Source organism: Jaculus jaculus, chromosome 6 (genome assembly GCF_020740685.1).
Source record: "Jaculus jaculus isolate mJacJac1 chromosome 6, mJacJac1.mat.Y.cur, whole genome shotgun sequence".
NCBI lineage: Eukaryota > Metazoa > Chordata > Mammalia > Rodentia > Dipodidae > Jaculus > Jaculus jaculus.
This window is the reverse complement of record NC_059107.1, coordinates 146,734,937-146,747,904: the sequence shown is the minus strand read 5'-3', so window position 1 is coordinate 146,747,904 and position 12,968 is coordinate 146,734,937. Positions and strand designations below refer to the sequence as shown.

General features: G+C 38.5%; 1 protein-coding gene across 3 annotated transcripts in view; it reads right to left on the bottom strand.

Moving 5' to 3' along the window:
* Positions 1-376: 376 nt before the first annotated feature.
* Positions 377-12,968, bottom strand: part of Hcfc2 (host cell factor C2) — a 69,247-nt gene continuing 56,655 nt past the window's right edge. For 2 of the 3 annotated variants that reach the window (XM_045152429.1, XM_045152431.1), the window contains 3 exons: positions 5,029-5,214; positions 3,670-3,955; positions 377-1,539 (listed from right to left, as the gene is read on the bottom strand). In XM_045152429.1, the coding sequence (XP_045008364.1) occupies positions 1,508-1,539; positions 3,670-3,955; positions 5,029-5,214 (504 nt within the window). In that variant the 3' untranslated portion in view covers positions 377-1,507. Of the gene's footprint in view, positions 3,956-5,028; positions 5,215-12,968 lie in introns of all 3 variants that reach the window. The other variant, XM_045152430.1, reaches the window with a different exon arrangement.

Below are 12,968 nucleotides of genomic sequence, written 5' to 3'. Positions count from 1 at the left end.
CCAGGAAAGAGTTGCCTGGATCTGATGGATGCAAGGCTGTACCTGGCCTTTGTGAGAGCTGTGTCAATGGAGTAGCACCTCATAGGAGAAAAAAAGAAGACAAAAAAAGTAAGAACAAGTCTAACCTGTTTCTTGGGGCCAGTTTGCCTTTTTTTTTTCCCCTTACTTCCAAGCATGTAAGCTCAGTGACAAGAATGGGAAATGGGCATTGAATCTCTGAGAGAATGACTCTCAGAGTCATAATCTACCAACTTGAGTTTCTAGATACAGTCTACCTTAATATAGAGACTGACAGAAAGCCACTATTTCTACAGATTTACTCTGCCAGCACTAATATCTTGTTCATATAGTTCAAAACAAATAACACCTGTAACTGTTGATAGTAAAAAAGATGCTTTATTTTACATGTCATTGGTACCAATACATAAACTACCTAAAACCAGTCTTAACACAGCAGGTACACTTTAAATGGTCAGAGGACAAGTCCACATTGCAGTCTACTTCATTTATGATCAGATGACTACAGTAACTTTGAATACTAACAATCTCTTGACATCCAATCTTATAATGCTTTTTATATTACATGTGCTAAGTTTTTTAAAATAAGGAACACTTGAAAAAAAAGAAAACACTTTAGTTATAGTAGACTATATTTCTGATCAGAACAAATCTTTGCTAGTCTACAAGTCGTTCAAATAATGGATCAACAGTTTCATCTTGTTATAGAGGATTACATGAATTTAACTGGGTTATGGGGCAAAGGTGCCTCACACATGCAATCAGATGATTAATTCTGTAATACAGATTGAGTTTATATATACCTTATTTCTAGTTAAATTGCCAAATAGTTGACTAACTAAAATAAAGCCAATATGGTATTTGAGAAAACATAATTCTAAGAGCATGCAACATCAATAATATTATCACTACTTATATGAATCAAAACCCAGAACATAGGAAAGATCTGGGACACAAAGGTTTGCTAATCTGAGTTGTTTGTACAACTAGGAAGAGGAAAGAAAGGTAACTCAATGTAAATCCTCTTCTGAGAACTATCTGTCTGGGTTGGGAGTGTAGCTCAGTGGTACAGTGCTTTTCCCTAGTGTGCCTGAGGCCCTCAGTTCAACCCCCTCCCCCAAGAAAGGGGAGGGAGGGACGCAAAGTCTGCATGGTATAGCCTGCCGCTGCACCAAGGGACATTCACTTAGAAACTGCGAATCCTAAGAAGTTCCATATACTCTTCTGCCCCAATGTGTTCTCTTCATGAATACGTAGCTCTAAGGTCTCTTACTGATTATTAATATTAAAGCCACAGGGATTTCTTTTCGACATACTTCAGTCATCATTCTCTTAACAGAGAGATAAATCTTACTGGTACTTAATGTATTCATACCAAATAAAAAAATACAATTTGGCAAAATCCTCAAAGTAAAAATATTTACTATTTTAGTAAGTCCGTTGGTATAGAAATGCTGCCCTTTCCTCTGAGAAGTCAGTCAGTCATATGTTAGAACTGCAGGTTCATATTCACCTCCTGGTCTGGAACAGTAGAAGCATTTAAGCAAAGTAAATAAATCAAATACTCAATAGGAATAAATGTATAAACTCGAAACAAATATTCTACTCTTTGCTTTAAATGAACTTATTTTTGTCATTAATATGCAAACTGTTAATGCAGAGAATAATGAGTTAATAGCTAGAACTTTTCTTAGTAATTAAAATAATTGGACTTGATACATATACTTACTATAACTTTCCACTCTTATTTTTGAACAAAGCATACATGTATATACAACAAACCCTACCATTTAATATGTGCAAAACTGCTTACCATTGATTTGAATTTAACTTTGGTTAAGTGCTTGTTTTTACATGTCAGACACATTATGAAAGCTATACAGTGATTACAAATGATAGATAACGAGGTAAGTGAAAAGTCAACTAGTGCAAAAAGCAAGCAGCTGCCAACAGCAAAGCGTGTGTTAAGCAAACGCAGAAAGAAGCTCTCACCACAGGAGTTACTGGAATGACAGGCCAGAGAAGCTCCTTGTAAACACTGTTTGTAAAGTACTCATGTAGCGGTCAAGGATTCATACAGCCACAAAACCACAGTACCGTACCAACACCATAGTAGTGCATTTATTTTATCTTTAGAGTTCAGCAACCACTCATGTGCCTAATAGTTTGCATATTTTCTTCAAGAGAAATTTAATTAGTGAGACACATTAATTAAAAATACTGTAGTATAAAAATCCCAGTTCTTTACAAAAGTTATATATTAAAATATTCTATATACTTTAAATTAGTAACTGGCATATATATCAATTTTGCACAATTAAATTCATCTTTACTGGGGATATCATACACAAAGTTTGAGGGCACAGCTACTCAGTCAACCTACACCAGCATGAGATTATGTGGTACAAAAAAGATAGACCTGTGCTTGCAGTTTCTGCAGCTCTTAGTTTGAAATATCTTTTCTGCAATTATTGCTGTGTATATGTTCATCCCAGATTTGATGGGCAGTAGAACCATGACATTCCTAAAAAGTTTAAAACAAGTTACCAGTAGCAGAGTGTTCACAATGTTTATCTGCATCTCTATGGCTGTGAGGAACCTGAGTTAGCTGTCTAATGCTTCTATTCCCATTGTAAAAAAAAGTTTACACAATTTTGAGGTAAAAACAATGCAAAAATAAAACATCTAGAGCATTTACAAAAATCTTACAAATGTTTAAAACATTAAAAACTGTCCTGTTAAGGTGCTTTTTTTCCTTTCTTCAACAGGAGGACATATACTTGATTCTGAATTTTAAACTATGAAGGTTTTAATTTTAGCCATAGTAAAGTTAGAGCCATTAAGTCTGGTGAGACATGAAAATGTGCAGGGGTAATCTTGACTTCTAATGAAAGTATAAAATTTTAGAGATGAAAGGGAGTTCAAAGGTAAACTCTTTTAACCCTCTCAACTCTTAGGAAATTAAGGGTGGGATGAATTAAGTGCTTTAGTTAAGAATAAACGCAAATATATTAGCCTGATAGGAATCAAGAATATTCAGTACTCTTTATGGATTGGATTAGGATTCTTGGGAAATAATCCTTCAAAAGCAGAGTTTCTGAACTTGCTTTTTTACTTTCTTAATTTCTTAAGCTTGTGCTAACACTGTAAATAAAGGAATCAAGTGGCTACAAAAATTAGTATCACTAAAAATAATTGTTAAGAGGACCGCTACTCATACAGAGTCCAGTGAGAGGGAGCACTCTGGGACTAGAACATTCATTACAGTAAAGTACAACAGCCAGTTACTAAAACCACCTCAGTAACTCTAGGATGACTCAGAGAGCCTTTATAGAAGATACTGGGGTAATAAAGCCTTCTAGCTTTTATTTTAACTTCACTATTTTTCTTTATAAAACAGCTATATGGGTAAGGAAAAATCCATATACTAATTTTCACAGAGTCTTTGCTTCTTTTCTATTTTTATTTGGATCTAAAATTGAGCAAATACAATTTAAGAACAACTTACAAACTCAAATGCATAAGTGCTAGAAATACAGAGAATACTCTTTCAAATGACAAATCTTCACAACCAGTTACTAATAAATAATCGTCATCATAATAGCTTTAGTAAAAAACCACTTCAGCTTAAAGGTGCTTTCTTATTGTTACCTTGAAGCCATCGCACTTGTGTGGCCGGTCCGTAGCCCTTCTCATTCTTCGCTGATATCCTGAACACGATGGCAGGTCTGGATGTGTAATCAATATGTGCGTTCGCAAGCTGTCCAGCAGTCACTACACAGGACGTTTTCAGACCACAGTAAATCCTCATGAACACAAGCTGACTTGGATTATCTTGTATCTGTGCTGTGCGGATAGCCAAATAGGCTGAATATTCCAAAATGTTTCCAGAAGGTGAAGTTGGAGGTTCCCAGGAAAGGTGAATACCTTCAACATTCTAGAAAAGGAGAAAAGACAAGTGAAGGTTCTCAAATTTCCTGTCATCGCTTTTATGTTAAATGTATCTTTAGAACACAGTGTTTCTTTTCACTAATATAACTGCCTTAAATGCTGTATCTCTTATTATTTAAGACCCTACTTTAATTGGATCTACAATGTTAAATTCCTATAAACTTTCATAAACACAAGGTTCAAACATTTGCTTGTTTTGTACCCCCAAAGGGGATTTTCTTGCATAAGGATGAGCAGGATTTAGGATAAGATACAATCCAATTTCATTTGTTCTACTAAAATGTTAAAACTCAAGCTGGGTTTGGTGGTGCATGACTTTAATCCCAGCACTCGGGAGGCAGAGTTAGGAGGATTGCCATGAGTTCGAGGCCACCCTGAGACTCCATAGTGAATTCCTGGTCAATCTGGGCTAGTTGGACCCTACCTTGAAAAACCAAAAAACCAAAAACAAAAACTAAAACACCTCTCCACCAGGAACTTCTGGGTTATATAATAAGAAGAATTTTAAAAAGCAGATTTTCCTGGCTTTTGAGGTTTGGATTCAGTAATTCTGCTTGTAACTTGGTGTGAAAAAATACCATGCATGGCTAACAAATATTTTTAAGCTAGGCATGGTGGCATATGCCTTTAATCCCTGCACTTGGGAGGCAGAGGTAGGAGGATCACTGTGAGTTCAAGGCCAACCTGAGTCTACACAGTGAAACAAAAAAAAAATATTTTTAAAACTTTTAATCTACCTTTTTTTAAGAAAAAAAATATTTTATTTTTATTTATTTGACAGGAAGAGGGAGAGAGAGAGAATGGGCATGCCAAGGCCTCCAGACATATGCACCCCCTTGTGCATCTGGATAACCTGGGTCCTGGGGAATCAAACCTGGGTCCTTTGGCCTTGCAGGCAAACGCTTTAACCACTAAGCCATCCCTCCAGCCCTTAGTCCACCATTTTTAGGGATCATTCATCAAATAGTATCATGAAGTTAGTAAACTAAATACAATTTACTTCATGTACAAACATTCAAATAATTTAAGTCACCAGCAAGTCTTGACCTGATAGCTTACCTTTGAAATTCTGACTGCAGAAGGGGCTCCAGGAAAACCAGGAATACAAGTTTTAAACTCACTGATTTTGCTGAAAGGGCCTATTCCACAACCATTGATTGCAGCCACCCTGAATTTGTAACCCGTGCCTGGAACAAGATCTTGTTTCTTAAGCAAACTGTAGTCAGGTACATCTGCATTTCCTGTCTGAAATGCAGCACACAAAGATCAGAAAATGGACAATTACTTCATTACTTGAAATGTATGATATTTAATTCTCATTAAACAAATTTTTTGTGTTTATTTTTAGTTAGGGTCTCAGTCTAGTCCAGGCTAGCCCCAAACTCTCAGTGATCCTTCTACCTTAGTCTCCCAATTGCTGGTATTAAAAGTGTGAGCCATCATGCCCTCAAAGGATGAGTTATATTTTAAGGTTCCAATTCTCATTTATGTGTTTTTCTCTTACACAAGGAATAAGCCTCTAACAGTAACCATATAAACTCATAAATCTGATTTTTATCTTGAGGGAAAAGTGCCTTTTCCAGTTGAAAATCATGGACCATAGGAGAACATGAGTATTCTGCACATAAAAGGCATGGAGGTTAAAAAAAATAGTCCCAGGTGTGGTGGCACATGCTTTTAATCCCAGCACTTGGGAGGCCAAGGTAGGAGGATCACTGGGAGTTCGAGACCATCCTGAGACTAAATTCCAGGTCAGCCTTTGCTACACCAAGACCCTATCTTGAAAAACAACAACAACAAAATCAGCAACTACAATGAACAAAATAACTCCCATGGGAACTTAACTGGGAGCAGAAACCTCTGTCTTAGCCTCTCCTTTGTGCATCTGGCTAACGTGGGATCTGGAGAGTACAACAACATGGGTCCTTCACAGGCAAGCACCTTAACTGCTAAGCAATCTCTTTACCGTTTACTACCATCTTCACTCTTAATCTTTTTGGAAGCATGTTTTTTTTTTTTTTTTCAGAGCAGAAGTACATTTATTACTTAATTTTTTTCATAATGCTAACATGTGGAACATGGAGACATTCTCAATTGGAAGCATGTTTTTTAAAATCCCTTTTCATGTTTTTTATCTAGGACCCATGTTCATTTACATGGGCTCCTTACGGTGTACCACCCTTCTCCCCAGTTTACCTTCCCTTCCTTCACCCACATCTTTCTAAGATTGGAATAAATGGGGTATTTTAAAAATCATTTTCTTAGGCCGGGTGTGGTGGCACACAACTTTAATTCCAGCACTCGGGAGGCAGAGGTAGGAGGATTGCCATGAGTTTGAGGACACCCTGAGACTCCATAGTGAATTCCAGGTCAGCCTGGGCTAGGGTGAGACTTGACCTCCAAAAACTAAAATATATATATATTACATTATTATATATATAATATATATATATATATATATTACATTATATATATATATATATACATGTAATATTTTCCCCCACGGGACTGAAGAGATAGCTCAGCAAAGTCTGCCGACCTGGGTTTGATTCCCCAATACCCACTTAAAGCCAGATTTTAAAAAGTGGTTCAATTGTAATGGGGAGGTAATATGATGGAGAATGGAATTTCAAATGGGAAAGTGTGGGGGTGGGGAGGGAGGGAATTACCATGGGATATATATATATATATATTTTTTAATTTTTTTTGTTCATTATTTATTTATTTATTTGAGAGCGATAGACATAGAGAGAAAGACAGATAGAGGGAGAGAGAGAATGGGCGCGCCAGGGCTTCCAGCCTCTGCAAACGAACTCCAGACGCGTGCGCCCCCTTGTGCATCTGGCTAACGTGGGACCTGGGGAACCGAGCCTCGAACCGGGGTTCTTAGGCTTCACAGGCAAGCGCTTAACCACTAAGCCATCTCTCCAGCCCCCATGGGATATATTTTATAATCATGGAAAATGTTAACAAAAATTAAAAAAAAAAAGTGGTTCATATATCTGGAGTTCATTTGCAGTAGCAAGCAGCCTTGGTATGCCCATTCCTCCCTCTTCCTCATTAACTTTCTCTCTCTCTCTCTCTCTCAAATAAATAAATAATTTTAAGTTAATAATTACATACAGAATACTAAATAAATGTTAATTAGGCAAGAAGACAGTTAACATCTAGACCTTTCAAACAATTTTTAGTTATTCTCACTAACTCTCAAGTACTTCTGTGAAACATGTAATGCTAATGTACTATCATATTTTCACAGAATTTAGCTATCAATTTTACAGATATGGAGACTAAGTCTCAGAGGTATTGAATGAGTGACTTGCCCCCAGATGACGCTGAAGAGTGCTGAGACTAGTAATTCGAACCCAGGTTTACTAAGTAAAGATCCCTCTTATTTTTCTTTCTCTTTCTTTTTTTTTTTTTTTTTTGTTTTGTTTTTTGTTTTTTTGAGGTAGGGTCTTGCTGTAGCACAGGTTGACCTGGAATTCACTATGTCATCTCAGGGTGATCTCAAACTCTTGAAGCACCACACCTGGACCACTGTTTATTTATTTTATTTATTATTTTTTAATTTTTATTTATTTATTTAAGAGCAACAGAGAGAGAAAGAGGCAGAAAAATAGAGAATGGTCATGTCAGAGCCTCCAGCCACTACAAACAAACTCCAGACTCACGCCCCCTTGTGCATCTGGCTTACATGGGACCTGGAGAATCAAGCCGGTGAACTGTGGTCCTTAGGCTTCACAGGCAAGCACTTAACTGCTAAGCCATCTCTCTAGCCCCCAATGTTTATTTTCTTCGAAGAATAGTCAGGTATCTAATGGATCCTAATATATGGCTGCATCTTTATATAGATTTAAGATTCAACTGCACCCACATATTTCATTAGGTATGATATTGACACATATTCACTAGAATTTTTGTTTTAAAACTAAATTCAAAATATTCAGTGTGACACCTGTGCACTAGTGGCACACAATCTATGTGGGTAACCAACTGTTCTTGGATTGGTAATTAAGACCCACTCAGGGTGAGAAAACTCATATCTGCTACTGGGAGCCAAGTCAGAATCCCATGGATAGGATGCTCATAGACTCCCAAGAGAACCTCCACTGCTCTTTCCCTAGGAAGAATTGTTGCACATATGAAAAAGTCTCTTAAAGGCCAGGTGTAGTGGTACCTACTTTTAATCCTAGCACTCTGGAGGCAGAGGTAGGAGGATCACTGTGAGTTTGAGGCCAGTCTAGGACTACAGAGTGAATTCCAGGTCAGCCTGGGCTAGAGTGAGACCCTACCTTGGGAAAAAAAAAAAAAAAAGTCACTTAAATAATTACATATTCCCTTCAATCCAAAATGTTCTCACTCTCAGTTGGAGAATCTGTTTCATTTTACAGATGGCAAAGAATACTGGGAGATCTAGGGTCCATCAATACAAGAAAAGATAGCAGACTGCCTATCATGAGATGAGCCACATCTGCCAGGGCCCAGGAAACACTTCAGAGGAAGCAGCAGCACAAGTACTGCTATCACTGCTAGCCCGACAACCAGCTCAAAGGAGATGGTAACAGACACTGTGGTCACTCAAAACTCATCAAAGCAGAACTCCAGAGGCTACAGAGAACTCAACACTATGTTAGACTTCTTTTTTGTTGCTGTTGTTGTTTTTGTTTAAGGTAGGGTCTCACTTTAGCCCAGGCTGACCTGGAATTCATTATGTAGTCTCAGAGTGGCTTCGAACTCCTGGCAATCCTCCTACCTCTGCCTCCACAGTGCTGTGACTGAAGGTGTGCACCACTACACCTGGCCTAAGTCAGACTTACAACATGCCTGCAAAGGCTCAGGGAACATTGTGGAAGAAGGGGCAGAAAAATGTTAAGAGTCGCAGGGTGGATACGATTAGCCTGAGGCATGGTGTCCTCCCTCCTAAAGACTGACTAAAGCCTTCAAGACCCCACAGAAGATACCAATAACCCCTTCCCTGAGAAGGGCCCTCAGTGAAATGGGAGACACGATATAAGTGTATAACCTTTAAAAAAAAATGAAAAAAAGCCATGCGTGGTGGTGCACACCTTTAATCCCAGTACTTGGGAGGCAGAGATAGGAGGATTGTTGAGTTCGAGGCCACACAGTGAATTCCAGGTCAGCCTGATCTACAGTGAGACCCTACCTCCATAAAGAAAAAAAAAGAAAAGAAAAACGAAAGCTTGGTATGGTGGCACATGCCTTTAATCCCAGCACTTGAGAGGCAGAGGTAGGAGGATAGTTTGCCTGAGACTACATAGTGAATTCCAGGTCTGCCTGGGCCATAGAGACCCTACCTTGAGAACAAAAACAAAAAAGAATCTAGTAATTTTACAAATTTGTAAAATCACATTGGAAAACCAGACTGTTCCCAAAACAAACACAATGCCAGAATTCTTTGTAACCTGAAAATAATCAGAGATGCAAGACTGAATAACAAACAAAAAACTACTAAAGGTGGGCATAGTGGCGCACACTTTTAATCCCAGCACTCAGGATGCAGAGGTAGGAGGATTGCTAAGAGTTTGAGGCCACTCTGAGACTACATAGTGAATTCCAGGTCAGCCTGGGCCAGGGCAAGACCCTACCTTGAAAAAAAAACAAACTGTTAAAATTTTTTTAAAGACATTAATACAATGTCCTGTCTAAAAAAAAAAATAATATATATATATATATATATATATATATATATATATATATATATGGCACACAAATAGTGTCTAGATTTATGTATAAATAAATGTGTATAAATATTTATGTATGTAATTTATATAAACATATATCTATGTGAATATATTCACTTAGTTAAAAAAATACTTTTTTAATTTATTGGGGGGGGGTGAAATGAATGGCTGTGCCAGGGCCTCTAGCCACTGCAAATGAACTTCAGGAGCATGCACCACCTTGTGTACCTGGCTTAAGTGGGTAATGGGGAATTGAACCTAGGTCTATAGGCTTTGTAGGCAAGCACTTTAACTGTTAAGCCATCTCTACAGCCCTTCATTTAGATTAAAGCCAGATTTTGAATTATTTGTGTTAACTTTTGTTTTGTTTTTCAAGGTAGGTTCTTGTTCTAGCCCTGGCTGAATTGGCATTTGTTCTATAGTCCCAGGTTGGCCTCAAACTCCCAGCAATCCCCGTACCTCTGCCTCCTGAGTGCTGGGATTAAATGCATGTGCCACCACCATGCCTAGCTATTTCTCATTTATAAAATAAAACTCAAGAGAGAAAAATAAAATGCAAGAGATTAGGTATCTTTAAGTTACAATGGAACAGAGTTTATACATGTATGTCCAGAAATATTATATATGTGTGTAGATATATAAAATATCTATGTAGCTATCTATATCTGTCTATAAGAAGAAAAGCCTTATGCATGCTACTACTAATAAAGACTGTAATTTAATATGAACAACAATAACAACAACAAATATTCAGTGTGGAAAGGATACCAGAAGTAATATTAGGGAAACTGAAATTTAGGAAGTGATATTTAGGTTGTGTGGCAGTCAGGTTCTCATTGCTGGCAGAAATCACCTGAACAAGAGCAGCTTGTGGGGGAAAAAAAGGTTTATTTTGGCTTACAGGCTCGAGGGGAAGCTCCATGATAGCAGGGGAAAACGATGGCATGAGCAGAAGGTGGACATCAGCCCTTGGCCAACATCAGGTGGACAACAACCAGGAGAATATGCCAAACACTGGCAAGGGGAAACTGGCTATAATACCGATAAGCCCGACCCCCACAATACATTGCCTCCAGGAGAGGTTAATTCTCAAATTTCCATCAGCTGGGAGCCTAGCATTCAGAACACCTAAGCTTATGGGGGACACCTGAATCAAACCACCATAGGTTGGTTATCCAGTATATAAAATGTTTGGGTCCAAATGGACTCTAGATTTCAGGGGGGGTGGGGTGGGGGAGGAGGTTGGAGTATCTGCTTATACCCAACGAAATCTATTGCAGATGGGACACAAGTCTAAATTGTGAAATTATTTATATTTTATTTCCACCTTACATGCACAGACTAAAAGTAATTTCATACATTACTTTTAGTCCATCTGATTGTAACTGATCACACAAAGTCAGATGTGGAATAGGCTTCTACTTGTGGTATCATGTTAAAATATAAATTGGGGCCGGGCATGGTGGCACACACCTTTAATCCCAGCACTTGGGAGGCAGAGGTAGGAGGATCACCATGAGTTCAAGGCTACCCTGAGACTACATAGTGAATTCCTGGTAAGCCTGGACTAGAGTGAGATCCTACCTCAAAAATAAAAATAAAAAAAGAAATATACATTGGATGTTGGAATATTTTAGGCTTCAAATTACAAGTATTCTTTATTTGGGAAGATCTTCTGAAGAAACAAAAGTATCTACTTCCTTGGCAATTCCCTTAGAAATCCTCTAAGAAAAACAGTCCAACATGATTTACCTACTTCATATGGGTTTTGTCTCATGTACTTTCTCAGTAAGAACAAAATACTCCATTCTCTGAACATACAGGAGAGATTGGAGAAATTTCCTTTTAAACTATTAGCCAGGTGTGATCCCAGTACTTGGGAGGCTGAAGTAGGAGGGTTGCTATGAGTTCAAGGCCAACCTGAGACTACATAGTGAATTCTAGGTCAGACTGAGCTAGAGTGAGACTCTCTCTCAAAAACCCAAAAATGGGGCTGGAGAGATGGCTTAGCGGTTAAGCGCTTGCCTGTGAAGCCTAAGGACCCTGGTTCGAGGCTCGGTTCCCCAGGTCCCACGTTAGCCAGATGCACAAGGGGGCGCACGCGTCTGGAGTTCGTTTGCGGAGGCTGGAGGCCCTGGTGCGCCCATTCTCTCTCTCTCCCTCTATCTGTCTTTCTCTCTGTGTCTGTTGCTCTCAAATAAATAAAAATTAAAAAATAAAAAAAATAAAAATAAAAAAAAACCCAAAAATGAAAAAAGAAAAATCTTAATTTTACCTAGTCAGACTAGGTTTTATAACTGGAAGCTCATTCAAGTAATTCTGTGGGGAAAGAAAGCAGGAGGATCAGGACTTCAAGGCCAGCGTGGCTACATGGGACTCTGTCTAAAACCAACCAACCAGGTGCGCCCATCTGTCCCTGCCTGAACTACAGATGCAGAAGCCAGATAAAGGCTTTCCACTCACACCAGCCTCCTTGCAAAGTAAAGAAACCCAAAGGGGAAGACAGCCAGGACCAGCTGAGCAACTGCTGAAGGAAAGCAAAAATAGGACCAGCTACGCAGCTTGGGTACAACTCCAGGCATCCCGCACAGCCTCCTTTCCCACAACTGCCAGTGCCACCAGCCCCATAGCATTGAGCATAGCCAATCAGAACACAAGATCCAGCAACCCAAGCAGCCTAATGAATCTACAATGCAACAGAGAAGGCACTGAGGTGGGCACACAGCATAGGTGAGCCATTATTGGGGGCAAAATCTCACTTGGCTTCAGGCTGACCAGGAACCCATTTCAGACCAGAAATCTCAGCCTCCCAGTTCAAAGGATTAAGGGTGTGGGGCAACCTGAGGGACTTTTACTTTATTAGATTATCTGCTTGTTTTCATCCCCATTCTTGTATAAATACTATGTGCTGATTTTGATTGAATGTGTGTATTTCTCAGTTGAATTTTAGAATTTGCTAGTAATTAGCTTCACTCAGCCTACTAAAATGCTTGGATTACAGGCAAACTCAACACCTAGGGTCACTTCTGCTGTTACTCTGGGAGTAATATAAGAGCCACATTTGGCACCTTAAACTCCTACCCTGAAGATATATAAAGTCAGACTTATATGCCTAAGAATATTGCAGATAATTAGAAAACTCAAGCATCAAATTGACTCAAGATGTAAAAATCTCTACATTATAATACAAGAAATGCACAAAAATACCAAGACAATTCCACCAAAAATCATAAATCCATCAGAAAATAACCTCCATTGAGAATGATTTAGATGAAATGCCTGACAAAGAATTCA